Source organism: Aedes aegypti, chromosome 3 (genome assembly GCF_002204515.2).
Source record: "Aedes aegypti strain LVP_AGWG chromosome 3, AaegL5.0 Primary Assembly, whole genome shotgun sequence".
Classification (NCBI taxonomy): Eukaryota; Metazoa; Arthropoda; class Insecta; order Diptera; family Culicidae; genus Aedes; species Aedes aegypti.
Window position 1 is genome coordinate 389,835,826 of NC_035109.1, and position 19,321 is coordinate 389,855,146.

The following is a 19,321-nucleotide window of genomic DNA, read 5'->3' on the forward strand; positions in this document are numbered from 1 at the left end:
CGAGAATGAATGATGGTAGTAGTTTCATCTAGTCTAATGCACTAAATGTGGATGATGTGTTGTTCATGTGATTATTGTATCGTTTTCCATTCGCTATTTACGTAAGCATTAAGCAGACAAATTTTGTATTTAAAACTTTCGCTACTTTGTTTCCTTAAATTGTGTTTGTGTGTGTGTCTGTCAGTAGAGGATGTCATCCATTTTGTAAAAATTCTAAAAATCCAAAACGCTCAGCCTTTTCCCAATCAAAATCGGTGAAAAATTGTGTGTGTGGAAAGCTTAAACCGAGAAATTGGGTTCTGTTCTGGGTAAAAGTAAACTGGTCTCATAAAATGTTATTTGTCCTATATTTCTGAGATACTTTACGACTACTAGAGTGACAACTCGTCGACTGACACCGAGAAGAGATTTTCATTTCGTTTACATTATAGCTTCGCTAGTAATGTTGTGGTAATTTTTTGTTCAATGGTTGTGATGATGGTATTCGCATTGCTCTGTATCGCATGTCTGCGTCTGTGTGAGTTAATTTCGATTGTACTTTTTAGTGATCGCTGCTCTATTGATTGGTTTTTGTATTTGTTTTATTGGTTTACAACTCTAGAATTTACTTGTTTTCACATCACACCAAGTTTACACGTTTAAATGTTGGACTATCGCTTAGTGGTTTTGTGTTTTCTTTTTTTCACAAAGTGTGTACAATTCAGTAACGAATATCCTTCCTATAACGTCGATGTAGCCAAAAAGTTTTTAATTGGGTTTTCTATTACTTGGAGTTATCTAGGTTAGAGTGTTGAATGCATGGCCTACTGCTGCCGCCATGGCTTACTACTTTCGCTGACAAAGCAATTAACTTTCATTGAAATCACTGAAGCTGGAAATTGCCACTTTTCCCATTTGAATGCACCCCGAACCAACCGAGCAACCAGCAAGAAAAACAATAAAAACCCATCAACCTTCGGGAAAGATTCTCAACTGGCGGCGATGACGACGGTGATTGACAAACACAACGAGATAATTGAATTAATTAATCAACGCGCCTCGTCCTCGAAACGATCTGCCGCCGGAGCTGTTACTAGACAGTTTCAACAAAAAACAGAAAATGCTGCATTTCATGAAACTGTCACAATTTGCAGCAAGAAAATGACCGCTTTTCCTTCGGTCCTGATGGTCAAATGGCTCGTATATTATTTCAGCACAGTCACATAGACTTATCTCTGACGAAAATTTTCATCAACCATGCTTTCGATTATCTGCGTTTCAAAATCTCACAACTAGAGGCGCGCGCATCGACTTCTTCGAGTTTGACGTTTCACACTAGCGCCATCTCTAGGTAGCGTGAAATGAGAGATGGATTTCATTAAAAAATGTTTCAAATATTACGTCAGCTCACTGTTTATACACATTTATAGTTAAAGCTTCTCATTTACCATTAAATCCTGAAAAAATCGGATTTCGTTGAATCATTGAAACCGTAACAAGTAATATATTGACAATACTAATTAAAAATGATTAAATGTTGAAGCAGTTTTACTGAAATCTTCCCAAAATGTAAGATATCAACGCAACACATTACACGTAGGCAGAAAAACTGCAACTCTGTTGCAAACAACGTATAATCCCTCTCACTCCCGACGCTGTCTAATTAATTTTAATGAAAAGCCTTCTTCCAATTGAATCTTATTTTCTGTTTTATCTCGTGGATCAGATTCGCGCGCGCAAGAATTTCCTGGAGGAAAAGTTTGTTTTTTTTCTGCAGTCAGTAGAATGGTGAGGCAATTCCATTGCATGAAACTTGAAGCAAGCAGGGGAGCTTTGGGTGCAATAGTTGCATCTATCGGCCGAAGAAAAGGGATATTGTTCTTTTGGCTTGGAAGTTTTCTCCACGTTTTTTCGAGTTTCGCCGATTCGCGGAAAGAGATAAGCGCCAACAGTAACAATAATGATGGATGGATGGTTGGGCAGATGAATGCCAAGCCAGTGTGTCAATCCCGGTGCTTTCGTAATCGCTTTCGTAGTGAAATGGTTATGACGGCGACGAGTAAATTTGTTAAATTTTCAATCTCTATAACTCGATAATAAAGATAGACGGCCTCTTAGGAAGGTATCGAGTTACAGAACACAAAACCAGTGCAACTGCGATCCAAGAAACTATCGAGGTAGCCATGAAAATAAACTCTAACTCGATATCGAGATACGGAATATCGAGTAAGGGAGAGTTAACTGTATTTTGCACTGACATGCTGTGGATTACTGCGATGAAATCATTTTTCTCATTAAAATATTAACATGTAAGGTACCGTGGGGCAAGTGGGTAATGGAATTCGCATAGGTGAGATTCTTCAAATTCTAGAGACTTTAAATTGAAACAAATGAGGTCGTGTAAATTTTTTTTAGCTTGACTCCCACCAAATATAAGCAGCATGCTGAAATTGATTTTTATGAAAAATTGAAGAAAAAAATACAGAAAATGTTTTTGAAAAATGTCTCCTTACTTTTTACTTGTCCCAAAAGTGGGGCAAGTGAAAAGTTTACCGTTTTGAACAATAAATTCAAAAACAAACAGTTATATTCATGATTTCTATTAGCTTTAACATTTGTTAAGACTTCCCAATGAACAATAACATAAGTAACAGGTTAACAAAGAAAATGTTATTTTTTTCACTTTAATTTTCTTCTCTTCAGTTATGTTAGGTTTGTTGAAATGATTCGACAATATAATAACTGCAACATTTCCAATGTTAGTTCTTACATTACAGGACAGCAATTGCATTTCTGCTCTGTAGAATTTCCACTGCTCGTTATTTGTTTTTGAGAAAGTCGGATATAACGTCGGATAACTCTTGGGGAGAAATCAAACGGAATCCGTCAATAACGTATTTAGAATCTTTTTCATGTGGATAGACCTATACCCCATTTTTATGTTTTGAACTAGCTTTACATAGACATTTCACGAGATTTCCGTGTGTTCTCTAATAGTGCAACATTTCAGTCAACGTCTTCCTTTCAATTGGCTGCCCGAAGTAGACATATTAATATTGTAATGTTTGGCAACATCTTTTAGAGAAGTTCCATGATTTCTAATAGCTTTTAAAGCTTGAGTATAGTGTTTCTTGAATTATCAGCACGTTATGTTTTTCTATGATAATTGCGAACCATGTTTACTTATGGCTACTTAAAGAGAAAACACAATTTCAATCTCTAATGATAAACTTTTCACTTGCCCCACCTGATAAGAAAATTGACGGTGTTTAAATTTAGTTATTTTTAGGTCTACGTCAAATTAATTCTAAAACTTTTTTTATTGCAGTTTGAAACTGTCACAGAGGACAACTAAGAAGTGGTACAGGAAATTATTTTTCGCAACTTTTTTCCACTGAAAATATTAAAATAAGCTTGTACGCCGCCAACTTGTTACGGAGTAACAGTTGACAGGTTAACAATTTTTCGCTCTATTATGCAATAATGGCTGAAAAATCTCAGAAATCTCTCACCTATCGTATTGTTCTCAATGGCCTCAAAGGTTTACGCATGAGTTTAAAACGTTAATTCACATATTCAGTAAAATATATCAATTGTTTTCACTTACCCCATTTACCCACTTGCCCCGCGGTACCTTACATTAATTGCGCTTCTTGAATTTAGGCGGTTTAATGAAATTCAATCGTGCTTAGTACCTTCACTATTGGTACATCTACCCTAATTCCTGAATGAATTCGAGAGAAATTATTAAATGTCATCTGCTGAGAAATTGAAACTATTACATAAATATTAAGCGGAATTAAGAATAAGAAAAAAAAATCGAGTAGTTTACGGAGGAATACCTGCGATAAATGTAAAACTCATGAACATTTTGCTTGTGCCTTTTTAAAGCAATCAATTTAAAAGAAGTTCCTGAGGAGTTTCTGAAAAAACTTCTTGAAGAATGCAAATTACCCGATGGAAAAATCAAAAACAAATCCTGGAAAATTTTCTACATGTATCCGTAGACATATGCCTAGGGGAATTTCTGTCTGATTTTTTGGAGGAATATTTTAGCAATAAATTGAGCCAAGACACGTTTTGGACTCCACTTTTCTAACTGTGAAAGAAAAAGGATTTGGATGACTATTCATAGTTTAAAGTTTCATGCAAAAAGGGTAAAGAGGGTGTAATAATGATCTTTTGTGTGAAATTCGTACATATCATCCTGGCTGCGCCCATACTCTGCAATAAATACAGTAAATGAAATAAAAGGCACAGCGGGATCTAAAAAACTAACTTATGTTCGAATCACCAATCACCAAGCGTCTCCATGACTCTGGAAACGGCATGAATGCGTTTTTACTTTTCGGAAATGTTCGCTGAAAATTCCCAAAATGGATAATCGATGCTCTTTCCGATTGTTCAATGAGATTGATTTTAACCCATTTCACCGTCAAATTCTATGCCACTCACCGTGTCAGCAGCTTCGACGTGATTACGAAGTTTAATGAAGTAAGAAGCATCCTTCGACTGAAACCGAAATTTTACCTGGATGCACTCTAGGCGGCAGTAGCCAGCCAGCAACGAACCTGTTCTGATTTTACAACTAGGTTGCCAACGATGCATTTTTATGCAAATTATCGCCGTTAGCAAAATAGAAAAACATTAGCTTGCGTTTGCCCGTCCTCTTGCTCCGTTGGTATTTATGCACTGTTCTCATCTTCAGTTGGCCCTACATTGAATTGAGGCAAAAAAAAAACTATTTTTCTATTCAAATCAGCTTCCACTCGCTCGGATGGTCTCAGCAGCTTTCGAACCATCCGTCGTCGACGATTATTCACTGCAATTTGCACCCACAGAGCCACCACCAAGATGCAGTGTAACCCGTACCGACAGACGACCAAGCTAGCTAGCTACTGGTCTCATTTGCTTTCGGTTGGTTCTTTTCTCTGTGTGCCAAAAGAAACGCTGCACTATGCCCCTTGGTAGTGCCACAGACAATGGGACGTGTACTACTCAAAGATTGCACTTTAAGTGAATCGAGCACCTTTAACTTTGTAGAATTAATTCAAATGACTTCGATACTTTGCAAACCCTCATAAAACCAACATAAAAATACAATAGGTTTTATTGTAACAACACCATATATTCCATCACGGTATTCCATATCCATTTGTCTATGGTAGTAAGTCCAACATCGGCTGTATTTCCCGCAAAAAAAAAAAAAACGAAAAGAAAACTGCTACATCAGTTCACCAAGGCTGGATGGGCAGATCGGTAATGGAAATGGAAAATTTATTTGGATTTAATTAGTTTTGCTTTTCTTTATCGCAACGATTGTAGGAGTCGAATTAGATCAGTGCAGCTACCATGGCGGTATAAGTAGTTGCAACATCTTCCTCACCTAGATTAAATCCGGAAATTTAATCCCCCATCTACACATCCGAAACGTCAAGTGTTTTTTTTATGTTCGATAGAGAATTTGGATTGACTTGTTTAATTTCCACCGGATGCCAAATTGGGATGACTCGTCTGTCGGCGAAAAGAATTGTTAGTTTTTATGGTTCTACTGCTGATATTTTCCTTTCGTTCGGAAATAAAAACTTGCACTGACATCCTGTCTTCCACTCGAGCTCGAGTGAACGCTTAAACCTAGCTTCGTCCGTTCTCGATTTCCGGTACACTTTTTCCTTAACAGCGCACATACACACGTTAATTGGTACGTTTTTAAAGTTCCTTTTTCTCTAATTACAATACTTTCAACTAGCGCCCGAACGCTCGAGCATTTGTATAGTTTTTAGGTATTTTTTTCGCGTTTTTTCTGTACCGTTTTCTTATCCAATGTTATTTGCTTCTCTTAAAACAAAGATTAGACTAACATTGCGCCACAACTCTGAAATGTGGCACCTGCGCCAGTGTTGGCCTTTCTCGCCCGATGCATCCAACCTCAAATTCGCAAACATCATCATCGTCATTACCAACCGATTTCCAACCGAACTCTATTTGTTTAATAAACTAAATTCTCTTTTTTTTTTTCTAATATCTGTATGTATATATATAATATTTACCTACCAAACGGGGCAAACGGGGACATTGCTGTGCCATTTGCTCCGTCGCCGATAGTTGCCTCGCTATGTTCACTATTTACAAGAAGTAATTGCTAGATGTTGGGTACACTGTTTCTCCCTTTTTTTATTTTACACCCTGCGCGGTTTTTGATGACCAACCAGACAGTCCTGCGGATGAAAAAAAATGTATAAGAAATGGTTAGATCATGATGAATGTATTCAATTTCAACGGATTAAAATGTCTGAATAAACCAACACCCCCCCAATGTTATACGTAAATTATGGAAAGGTATTTTTCCAAAAGTTCTTTTGAAGAATTCTTCCAGAAGTAACTCTTCCGAAAAGTCTTAAAAATAAAAAAAAAAATGCTTTATGAATTGCTAAAGAAATTCCAGTAAACAAAACACTGAGAAGATTGTAGACAACCCTTAAAGTATTTTGTTGGTATGTACCTTGGCACATTCTTCAAGAAATTTCTTAATGCATGTGCTGTCGTTCAATTATTGCAGCCGATTTTTTTTCCGAATTATTGATTATTCATTTAATCTTATATAATTTTATTTCTTTCAGTTCGTTAAAATATCCTCAGTGATTTCTTATCCCTTTTGGGACAAAGCGGCACAATTGTGCTGGACACACTTTTTTGAAACAGCTCATTCAGAGCCGAATTCACATATATTTTCTCTCTGTCTTCAATTCTTCATAGCCAAAGAGTCACATTTGCATATCATAAGTATAATTTATTTTGAAATGTTACCACTTTACAAGAGACATTGAATCATTCAAGGACAGCCTAAAAAAATCTAGTCAAAGCTATAATTTTCTCTGACAACTCTGAAATGCAATCTGGGACCAATAGACTACCTTGCCACCGATACCATCACAAGGACCTTTTACATGTGAGGTTGGGAAAAAGTGCCATTCTCTGCCCATAACTGCATATTTGTAACATTCGATAAAAGTAGGCATTGAGTAAATTGAATACCAAGTGTGCATTCCATGGCAGTATGGGAGGAAACTAAAATTTCAAAAAATCACCAGGAACTCAAAAGTGCTTTTTTGCGGCTGATATTTTATACAACTGATATCGCATACTAGGCGAATAGTCAGAAAATAATTCTGATAGAAATTTCATTGCTATTACATTACGAGGCTTATTTATAATCTCAATGTGACTGTTATGCGGTTATAATTACCAATGTGACAAAACAACTTGGTATTTTTTTCGAATTTTTTTGAACAATCTCACAGGTTTTGGTAAGTTGATCGAAAGCATTTATCATTTTATGACTCTCCATGGTATTATCTCCAATTTGTCAAAAATGTCGAATGTGACTGTTATGCAGTTATGGGCAGTTCTGCTTTAATTTTAAAATCATTTTCATGGTTGCATACATTTTTGAAATTTGACATTAGGCGAATGGCTAGAGATGCTACTATTAGAAAGTCAGCAGAAATTAATAACGCCAAACAATTTTTCGACTGGGCTGTATCGCAAAAGGTGAAACATCAATTTAAAAAAAGATTGGGAATTTATCTATGCAACTGAAAATGACTATTCTGAGGCTGAAAAATTTCTCCAGGAAAGATTTTCTAACCTTGTTCCAATTCCTGGAACAAAAAAATATCATTCATTTATACCAAAAGACGAACGAAGCTTTTTTGCTAGTGAATTCTCAGATGCACATGAAAACCAAGAAAATACAGCTTTGCTTTGTTCTTAACAACACAAAGAAACGAAAATCTTCTGGTGTTAGCAACCAAAGACAATCTTCCCGGTTGAAAATGTAAGTTATATACTGAATAATTGAATAAATAAAATTAAATATAAATAATAATAATCTTATTTGTTCCATAGAAAAGAAAGAATCCCTTTTCAGTGTAATGAAAAATTGAGGCAGAAACAGTTTTTTTTTCAGTTTTTCTTAGCGAATACCAAGTATTTGAACTGAAGAATTTGACATTGACTTCTGAAAGAGTAGATTTTTCATTTTAGTTTCAAAAGGATTTCCAGGAGAATCTCAGAAGAATCTGAATAAATCAAAAGATATTTCTGGAAGAATCTAAGAGGGATATCCGAAAGAGTTCCAGGAATATTCACAAAAGAATACCCGAAGATTTCTGGAAAAATCCGGAAAGTAAAAATTCTGGTAATATTTCTGGAAGAATCTGCAAAAGATATGCAGCAGAATTCTAGATTCATTTTAAAGAATTCCATAAGTGTTTCAAAAGAATCATACAAATATTTTCGGTATAATTCCAGGAAAAATTTTCATAATAATCCACGAGGGATTTCCTAAACGTCGAAGAATCACAGAGCAATCAGAGGAATAACCAAAATAATTTTATAAAGGTTTCCGAAAGAATCCCAGTGGAACTTCTGGGAGAATCTTTAGGAGATTTTTGGAAGAATCCCAGAAGAGTTTTTCGGAAGAATTCGAGAGGGATTCCTGGCAGAATCTTTGAAAGTTTTTCTGTAGAATCAAGTTTCAAGAGGAATCCCAGAGAGATGAGTGTGCCAATTCAGTTATGAAACGGCATAATTGACGGGAACAAAAACGTCCACGAGTTCACTTGATTCCAAGACGAATTTGACTTTGTGCACAACGAGTTGTCTTCATTTTCCCAATGGACGGGTTTAGTGGTCTAATAGCTACCGCTTCTGCTTTATAAGCAGAAGGCATGGGTTCAATCCCAGGCATCGTCTATTACCTCGTGCTTTGTAGTTGTATCTCTCACTTGCTTCTGTCTTCCACTTCTCATCTATAAAGCTGATAGCATTTGCAAGAACCAGAGACGGACAAAAACCCTATTCTTTCATAATTATTGCACGCCTTTCACACTTAAACGGTTTCGCCGAGAACCCAACAGCTGATATCTCGGTAATAATATGACGATTCTCGGTAAAACTTTTACCGAGATCTCGGTAAACGTTTACCGAATCTCGGTAACGTTCGCCGAGATCTCGGCAAAAAATTCGGATTGCCGAAATCTCGGTAAAATAAGTACCGAGATTCGGCGTTGAAAATTACCGAATGCTCAGCTGTTGGGTTCTCGGCGAAAAATTTTACTGAGGTCGGTGAAATAATTTAAGTGTGTTGCTCACGCCTGAACATAAACAATCTGTTAAAAAAACAGTAAGCCTCTCTGCCATGAAAAATTACCACCCCTACACATTCTCTCATTAACTAGTGTAGATGCAGGGGTATATCCGGTCTACTGTGGGCCAGATTATAATGCACCATCAATTCCTCTCCCTTCCCCCATTCCAATGCATTGGTCTATATTCTAACGTGGCAGGCGCAATTGTTGCCTAAAAATAGAAGATCACCAACACTTATACACTGAGGGTGTCTGTTAGTCCCAAGCAGTCATCTGGTTGATTCCTTGTGTAAGTGCAGCTGATCTGGCGATACTGGAGTGGCATCGACGGGCGGCCAATCAAAGCTCAAAGGTCAAGCTCAACGAGTTGCCATTATCTTATTATATGCTACTAAAATAAGCTATTGGTAGAGATCTGAGTGTGGTATCCACAACAAAAGGACAGATTATATCAAAATAGATAAAAAAATATTAATACTTACTTCATATAGTGCCAAAAATTGTTGTTCGATTTTGTGATTTGTTCGTATGCTTGTCGGAATGAATGATTTTGTTTCCATTTTTGATCTACACATTTTCGCTTGCTCTCGTTTTGCTATCTGATTGCTGATGAAATTTTACCATTTCTCTTTTTTTTTTGCTGTTCTTCTGCTGTTTCCTTCACCTTGTTCTGTTGGTTTATCTCCTTCGATTGCTGTGCTCTCAGCTGCTTAACATTAGGTGGTTGCGGTCTCGTTCTTGATCGGATGCTCTGTTTTTGAGTGATGTTACAAGTTGAGAAGATAGATTCCACAAGCGTTGATTGCGTGATGTGATCTCGGTGTTCTTGATATGCTGCTTTGTGCTCCTTCGCGTTTTTGATCTTGCTGTCGCTGCTGCTATCTCAGTTGGCTTGTTGTTTGATGTTCGTTCTTCATTCCCTGATGTTTCTGTTGTTCCGCTGCATGTTGTTTCTTTTAACCGTTGAGTTGTTTCCTTTCCTCTGTTACTGTTGCTGCTGTTGCTGTTGCTGTTGCCATCAGTTCGTGCTCTAGTAGATAGTTCCATTGATTCTCGGTGATTTTAATTTTGGTTAAATTGTTTTTCATTTTTGTTGCTCTATGTGTTTCCTGTCTAGCTCTAGACAAACCACTCATCTTTCTGTGAGGTTTGCTGCGATAAATCCGGACCTAATTGTCTTAATTTGCCAGGCACCAAATGGGACGGACTTTGGCCATCAATTTGTGTGGAATGCGGAGGTACCCTGTGAGGAAAGTGGAAGAAAAACCATTGGTCAGTGGAAAGATAAGCCAATTACTAGATTACTTTCGGGATGGAAATGTTTTGATAAAATCTTTTATTTTATTTAATAAAATTATAGGATCTTGAAACTATGTTGGATTTTCTTCTGCTCAAACAACGGTTAATTCGTTATTAGGTTTCAATTAAAAAAAAATGCCAAACATTTTCTACCTTGACACTACTGGGGTTTTGCTTTTTGACACTGAGGTTGATCCTATCTGACATTTTGGAAGGTACAAACATTGAGATTGAGCTTTAGAACCCTATTGGAAGCCAGTACTCACCTAATGGTCCCGCAGGGTGATGCAAGTTTCCCGAAGCAGGTAGCGTTGTTGTTTCCCGCGGCAGTGTTCCGTGCAGATGCTTCGATGAACCGTTCGATTCTATCATCTGATTCACTGTGATTGTCGGTCGGTAAAATTTTGATTGTGAAAATGGATGGTTTTTCGTTTTCGATCCATGATGTTGGTGATAGCAGTTCATACAAAGCACGTGTGTGTTTTGTTGGTGGTCGTGTTCGGTGTTTGACAGGAAGTTTTTGGCAGTATGTTTATTTTGTTTGCATTGAACCATATAACGCATGATGGATGGATGGATGGAACCGAAACAAAAAACGGAATCAGAAAAAGAAACAAAGAAAAGTTTAAGTAAATCAAATTGTTACATGATTGATCGCTTATTGGTAATATATTGAGGGAGAGAGAAGAAAAAAGCGACGTGGGTTGTCTTTCGTTAAGTAAGGAGTTCTTGAAGTATGTTATACACTGTACGTGGGAGATAGAGATCAGTTTCGGGTTCAGTTTCGTACATCAATCACATGAGGCAAAAGTTTTAACTCTTATTTATTGCTTGGGGATATTTGATCGCATTTTCTTTTGAACTTTGAGCTAGTCCTATGATTGTTTTAGTCCTTCAAATGCTGAGTGAAAATCATAACAGTGAAATGGCTGGTAGGGGAAAAATGAAACCTTGATTCTGATAAGAACACGAGGAATTTGTATAGTTCTATCGCACAACCTCAAAAATAGGGATGTTATCTGTAGCAGCGACATGAATTCAGAATAAAATAGCTAAATTGTCACATCTATTATCGCTAACAAAAACTATGCAAATGCTCATTTTAACTGCACTCTGTTTGTAGAATGAACAGCTGTTGGTGATAAAATGAACAAAAATCGTAAAAATGAAAATATTCATTGCATTTTCGAAAATATATCCATAAATGATTGTTACTCATTCAAACATAAATCTAAAGGTAGCACATTTGACATCATATCATAACGATATTTACCACACTGAAACATCTCAAGACCTCCAAGCTAAAAGTTACGTTAGTTCTAATTTTCAAACGTAGGTTTCTAAAATCTGTGTTTTCGTTGATATTTTCATTTCAATCGACCTTCGTATCAACCAGAACACTCCAATTTATGAACTATATCGTCCATGCGTGATGAAAAGTAATTTAAATTTGTTTTTTCTCGGTGGAAGGTTTTTTCTCGTTGTTCATTGTTCCACCACTTCCCCTATTTGTGAACGTCATTGCTCCAATGGTTCAAGCTTTGTGATAAACTTGTGGGTTCAACTAAAACAAAGAAACTCATCAAACAAAATCAACAAGGCCAACGATATTACTGCAAATCATTCAAAAAATTCTTAAAGAATCCGCAACGAATCATGAAAATCTCCATAATTCTACCAAAGGGCTTGCTAGCAGACCTACCTAGTTAAAAACATCAAAAGAGATTTCTTCAACATTAGAGAAATTTGTCAATTATAACAATGGTTCTTACAAGGATTTTTTTTATAGAAATGTATCTTAAGTTTTTAATTTCAGAAATTCCTTCCGATTTTTTTTTTATTTTGTTCCGCAATTTTAAAAATAATTCTTCAATAAATTTCCTCAGGTGTATCTGGCATTCTTTTCAAATTTTCTCCCAAGAATCTTTGTGAAATTCTACCAGGAACGAGTTTTATAAATTGTTTGGATTGCTAAAAGAATTCTTCAATATTTTCGAATAGCTTCACACATTTCTTTAAAGATTTACCCTAAATACTTTATGGGTTCTTCGAAAAACCCTATCATGGATTTTTCTAGATATTCTCTCATCAATTCCTGAAAATATTTTATTAGCTTTTTTCGTAGGATTAAACAAATCTTAAAGGATTTCTTTTCTAGAGTTTTTAAAGAAATTCATAAAGGAATCTGGAGGAAATCCTGCAGAAATCCAAGGAGCCATTTTTAGAGAAATCCTTACAAAAAATCTAGAGCAATCCCTGGTGAAATTCCTGGAGAAATTCTTGTAAAACTGAATTTACGAAAATCTGGAAGAAATTCTGAAAAAAAACTCATGAGGAGCTCCTACTCGAAACTTTGGGAGAACTCTTCAAGGAGTCATTGCAGAAGGCACTGGAGGAATCCGTGCAGGTACCTCTGGAAGAACTCGTAGAGAAACTCACGAAATACTTCCTTGAGGAATGCCTGGATAAATTCCTAGACGTATCGCTGCAAAACTTAAAGAGAAACCCGAAGAGTTTCCGAAGTAATCCTTGGCGTATTGTTGAAGGAATGCCTTGATATATTAGTAGAGACATTTTGGAGGCATTTCGATAGAATTTAGAAGATTTTTTTAAAGATATTCCTGAAGGATCATCTGTAAGGCTTCTGGAAGAATTCTTGGAAGAGTTATTAAAGAAATAACCATAAAAATTCCTAAAGAAATTCATAAAAAAATCTTGGAAGAATTCCTGGAAGATCTTCTGGAGAAGCTCACGGAGAAAGTCTTCGAAGAGTTTCTACGGAAATTGTTGATTGAAACTCAAGAAGAATTCCTGGAAAACTACTCGGAGGAATATCTGGAGAAATTATTGGAAATATCTTGAGAAGAATTCCTGAAAAAAAATCAATAATGAACTCCAGGAAGGATCCTAGAAGGAAAGCTAGTTGTTTTTTTTGTCTGAAGGAATCTTTTTAAATATCCGTGAAAGGAACTTTGAAAGTAGTACCGGAAAAAAATCCTTGTAGGTAGGGTACCGGTGCCATTAGTGGACTACCTAAGCTATAAAAAATCATAATAAAAGAACGAAAAGTCTTAACAGAGATCTTTTGGCGTCAACAGAAAGATTTCAACCTCTACTATATGAGAAAAATATAAAAAGAGTGATACAACTATTTTTTGACATAAAATCGCTTGAGCCACTATTGGTACACGTGTTTCAGTAGTTGCGCTAGTGCTCCAGTAGTAGACGTTCGGGAATGCCACAAGGAATTTTAAACAAAATGGTAAATCTTTACAAAGGTTTAGCATTTTTCCCTCGGAACAGCAACTAATATCTTTCGAATGAAGCATAAAGATCATCTGGAGCTTTTCTTCATTTTTATACATCCATTTTAAAAACTTCTTCCACCCGTTGATCCACTACTGGAACACGACGGCAACTACTGGTGCAAGGGAGCAAATTTTTTTTTTTCCTAAACTTAATTATTTATATAACTTTTTGATAAAATAAAAAGCTGAAATTTGGCAAATCGGTTAAACTAGAGACGATCTATCCACCAAAAATAGCACATGTCGTTTTTATCGAAAAATGTACGTTTTATTCCATAGTCCAATCTACTGGTACATTACAACCATTGGTACCGGCACCCTATTCCAGGACAGATCCTTAGAGGTATTCTAGGAAGGATCCTAGGAAGTATTGATGAAGACCTTTTCGAAGGTATTATTTTAAGCATTTCTGGCGATTTTCCATTAAAAATCCACTGTAGACATTCCGAGAGAAAATCCTGAAGAGAAATCAAGAACACCTCAGACATAGTCCTGGAGGAAAACCTGGAAGTATTTTTGCAGGAGTCTCTGCAGAAATTATTGTAGTAATCCTTGAAAGAATCCACAGAAAACTTACTTGAAAAATCTCTGAAAAAATCTTTTACAAATCCACGCAGAATTTGTTTTTAAAGAATCCTTGAAGTTTAGTCAGAAGAAATTTAAAAGGAATTCCAGCAGGAGTCTTAGGATCTATTTCTGACAAATTCAAGTAGGTTTTCCTGGAGGAATTTTTGAAAGTATTCCTCTTGTAATACCTTGAGTATTTCTGGAGAAATACTTCAATGTATTCCTAAAAAAACTCAAGTCATTTCTTAAGAGTTCCTAGGTATTCCTAGAATATTTTTAGAGGTGTTCCTGGTTTAATCCCTGGAGGAAACCATGCGGTTATTCCTAGAAAAATCCTTGAAGGAATTTCTCGAAGTATTTTTGATATTAATTCTGGAGGCACTCCTAAAGGAATCTCTGGATGTTTGACTGGAAGAATCTCTGAAGGTATTCCTGAGGATTCTCTTGAATCTCTTGAAGTCGTCGAGATATATTTTGCAATATTTCCAGATATGTTCTTGTTAGTATTTTTTGAAAAATCCCTGGCGATATTCATGAAAGAATCTAAAGACAAATTTATGTAAGAATACCAGGAGGAATTCCTGAATTAATGTCTGGTGATATTCTCATGAGTACCCTTAAAGAAATCCTAGAAAAAATTCCTAGAGGAATTCTTGGAGGTATGCCTAGAAGAATTCTTGGAAATATTCCTGAAGAAGTCTCGTGCGCAAGAATTCAGAAAGTTGTGCAAGAATTCATGAAGGAATCTTTGTCGAAGTTACTAAAGCAACCTCAGAATAAATTTCGAGAGGACCCTAAAAAATCCTAGAAGGAGTTCCTGAAGGAATCTCCTTGAAGGTACTTGGAGAGTTAACTACGAGTGCGAAGAATTTAAAGAGATCAGTCTTTATAAACACTCTTTCGCTACTACGACAGTCGTGCGGGGTGTGCACTAAACTTGTTTACGCGACTGTATGCAAACTAAACGCCGCAGCGAAGATGACATGGCGCATGTTACAAAGCGAATTCATTATCCTTCCGCTTCCGCACGTTCAATTCATTCATACGCTGAAGCATCTACCAACGATCGGGTGAAATAATAAGGTTACCTACGATTATGTTTTATTGCTGTTTGGAGCCCAACTTTCAAAGTGATATTGTGACGAATTTACAAAACATACAATGATACTATCAAAGACACTTTAGCAGCTTACAAGATAATGCATATTTTGTAGAAGAACTTTTTTAAAGGGAATTTCATAATCATATTAAATTTCATGAAAATAGTTCGAAAAAGATTGATTTTTTTCGTCACTTTTTGCAAATTTTTCATAATTTATGCCTTTTAATAATATTCATGCCAAAGAAGCTAAAAAAGAAGAGGTGATAAGCTTTTGATTCGTGCGCTGAGGTTGAATTATACGCCTTATAATAATTAGATATAAGTCGTCAAAGATAAGCAAATTTAAAATAGTGAATTGTTCACTTAGTAGTGATTTTCGACCATATGTTGCTTGGACACTTTTTCATATCTCGAGAAGACCTATCTACCATAAAAATCTCCGGAACCAAACACCCTGTGCTACACTGCGGAATACATATTTGTCTCAAACACCAAAATACCGCTATTTACTTCATTTAGAATTGCTGAATCCATAGCTGTTTTCAAAAATATTTGAGACATGCAGAGTTTGACGATTTCAGTCAACTTGCACGCAAGTTTACCGTCTTGTATGGCAATTTATTTACTTAGGGCCTTATTTTATAAGTCAAGTCGAGCAAAATAACTCGACTGGAGTCACTGTCACGGCTTTGTCACTCGAGTTTATCGACAGTTGTCACTCTATGTGACTAGATTACTATGGGAGTCAACGGGTGACATCTACATGCTTACTTTTATCGACAATGACTAAAGACGAGTCACATGATTCTGTTCGATTTACAAAATAGACCCCTTAATTTGCCGCAGAATTCAAAATTCATATATTAAACAATACTTATCAACAATGTTCATAATACTTTCGATGTTCAGAAGTTATTTTTGATAATTTAGAAAAGAATTGCATTTTGCCATACAGGAGAAAACAATAATTTTATATAGAGACTGCAAGCATGTTGAAGTAGGGGATTTAGGGCCCTATTTTATAACTCGAGTCGAACAAAATGAATCGACTGGAGTCACTGTCGACCAAAAAATTTGCTCGACACGGCTCTGTCATTCGAGTTTTTCGACAGTTGTCACCAAGGTATCTAAAAGGGAAGTAGTCCAATATGTCAGTTTCATCATTCCGCCATTTTGAAATGGCAAGTGACAGCTGGCAAGTTTGTTTTGTTCATTAACCATCACTTCATAGGAACAAAATCCCATAAAAATATATTTTTCGTCAAGGTTCGCTTATCAGGTGCTAGCCTGATTAGTTTTTGGTTTAATTTCACTAAATCGATTTATAATTCATTGATTATCAGATACAGGGCATTCCAACTACAGACATGGTAAAATCAAGCGCATTTCTGGTCTGCTGAAAATTGCCGGTGCGAGCGCTTAAGGTAACCCCCTAAAATGGTAGTTTTTACCGCGCAATTTTTTTGCGTGTATCTGATGGTACGCTGTCTCTTTGCGCTCTCTACTTTTCGCAGGTAGATCGCAGAGCACGCAGGGATGATTTTCTCAGTCCAAGAGAGGTCCATTTGTTCATAGCCGTTTTTGTCGATTGCCGTGTTAATCCGGGTACAGTTGAGCGTTTGCTCAGAGGAGGGTCAAGATGTCAATCCGCTTTCAGACGGCCGTGGTGTTGAACGGATGGGCTCGTGTTGTTCTTGAGCGGACTGACGAAATTTTTTGATGAGGAAGCTGGGAATCAAACCCATGACCATCCGCTTATGAAGCGAACGTGTTGCCAACTACGCCACATTGCCCCCATAAATTTTCACTTAACTGTATTTATGTTTGTTGAAGTAAACATTCCCTTACAATACCATAGAAACGGTAGAGTGAAAACAATGTTCACAAACCCGCCAGCTAGCCAACTAGCTAGCTGTCACTTCCACTTTCCCCGCAGCTAACCTCACCGCGCACCCATTGACTGCTTAGATCGATAAACCTATCATTAAAAAAACCTTGGTTGTCACTCTATGTGACTAGATTACTATGGGAGTCGACGGGTGACATCTGAAATAGTCATGCTTACTTTGATCGACAGTGACTACAGACGAATCACATGAATCTGCTCGATTTACAAAATTTTATCGTGCAATCTAATACAATTATGTCCTACAGGAAAATGCTTGGTGAATTAGATGACTAAAAAGTTTGATACATCTTAGTTGAAATTTCATGTAAACATTACTAAAACCAGTGTTTGCAATCTGTAGCATAAAACTGTGACGTGAGGTAAAATTTTTGAAAACGGCATTAGATTCAGCAACCCCATGTCCACTAGAGACACATAATTCGTTCTATTTGTTGCGATGTGTTATTAAATTGAATACACCTTCCAATATGTAGACTATATCACGAAACGGACACTCTATTTAAGGAAATTTACAATTTTCCGTACGAAGCTGAACCACCTTGATCATAGAACATATCAATAGATCCCCCCTCATTCCCCACCATCATTTTGTTACCAATCGTATTACATTGTATCGACGAGTGGAGCTGGTTGGGCGCTCGCGAGTTCCGCAGGTACACACAGATCGCCAGGAAGACGATGACCGCGCACACCACCAGGCAGCCGACGCCAACGAATATCAGCACCATCAGGTCCAGCCCGAAGATCGTCGTCATGTACTCGTTCGGCGCGGCGCACAGTGACCCGATGGCCTCGTCCGACCCGTCCGCGCAGTGGTTCACTCCGTCGCACACCAGCTCCTGCGATATGCAGAACTCCGGCTGCGTACACCGGAAGTCGGCGCAGTTGATCTCTGTTGGGGGAGCGAATCTTCAGTGAAACGTTCCATGATTTGTTTGAAGAATACTTACTCGAATCTTTGACGGAGGTTATAACCATTTTGAAACCATTTGTTTCCGTGCCCCAGTTATCGGTCACGTACTTGAATGTGAGAAAGTTCGTTTTGGTGAACAGCGCTCCCACTGATTGTTTTGTGTCCTTACAGGTTAAATCCGCCTGAAATGAGGAGATAGGAACAAGGTTAGAATTAAGTGGTTTTGGTTTTGGATGAGTGTATACTGTAACGGGTCGTAGTACCCCCTTAGCAGGTTATCGAGGTTCTGTCGCGGTTAGTATAGTTTTCAAGTCGATGATTTTAAGAAATCTTTATGTTGGGTTATAGAGCATTTATTGAATATAATGTGGTTCGTTGTTCGGAGTAATATATATGCTACAAATAAAACCAAAACCTGAATGTCAATGAAAGTCACCGGAATCAAAAGTAGCCCCGTCTTACGGTATTGTGTCTAAATATTTCTAACTTTACTCATTGGATTAACAATTAAAACAAGAACGAACTGCTCGAACCTATTCATAGTATGGCATCTCTCCTCAAAGAGTGCATTTAAATCCGTTTTTTATCCTCATTTAGTTATAGACGAAGCACTTCCATCGAATGCAGTCAATTCTAGTACAGCAGTGAGGATTATCTGATGAAATTTTTCAACCACCCCTTTGCTCTGCTCTGGAATCCAATGCAACCGTGGAAAGTGCTCCGGTCTGTGAGTGACGTTAAATTTTTAATACCATTTTAAACGTTCATGTGTTTCAACATTCTTCGGGTGTCCCCCCTCTCAGAATATCGCGACTTGAACTTTGCGCTGCGATGACGTGAAAACGAAGAGGAAAATGAGTGCCATCGAAACTTTTCCCCAATTATCCCGAGTTACCTTTTAATATTTTTTCAACCCGGTCGGATGCTTGATGTCATGGTATGATGAAAAATTAATCGCATTTGCTCTATTGGTGGAAAAGTTGCCGCTTGTCATATGAAGTTAAGTTTCTCCGTTGGTTTCGGCGTGGATTATAGTGCAGCTAATTATCGGTAATACTTTATAGTTTCAAATTTCTTTGAAATCTAATTTAT

General features: G+C 37.0%; 1 protein-coding gene across 9 annotated transcripts in view; it reads right to left on the reverse strand.

The window, feature by feature from the left end:
- Window positions 1-4,642: 4,642 nt before the first annotated feature.
- Window positions 4,643-19,321, reverse strand: part of LOC5568949 — a 279,330-nt gene continuing 264,651 nt past the window's right edge. For all 9 annotated transcript variants that reach the window (XM_021854088.1, XM_021854087.1, XM_021854086.1 and 6 more), the window contains exons 5-9: window positions 18,267-18,411; window positions 17,924-18,208; window positions 10,697-10,810; window positions 9,614-10,374; window positions 4,643-6,197 (exon numbers count right to left, since the gene is read on the reverse strand). In XM_021854088.1, the coding sequence (XP_021709780.1) occupies window positions 10,310-10,374; window positions 10,697-10,810; window positions 17,924-18,208; window positions 18,267-18,411 (609 nt within the window). In that variant the 3' untranslated portion in view covers window positions 4,643-6,197; window positions 9,614-10,309. The remainder of the gene's footprint in view (window positions 6,198-9,613; window positions 10,375-10,696; window positions 10,811-17,923; window positions 18,209-18,266; window positions 18,412-19,321) is intronic.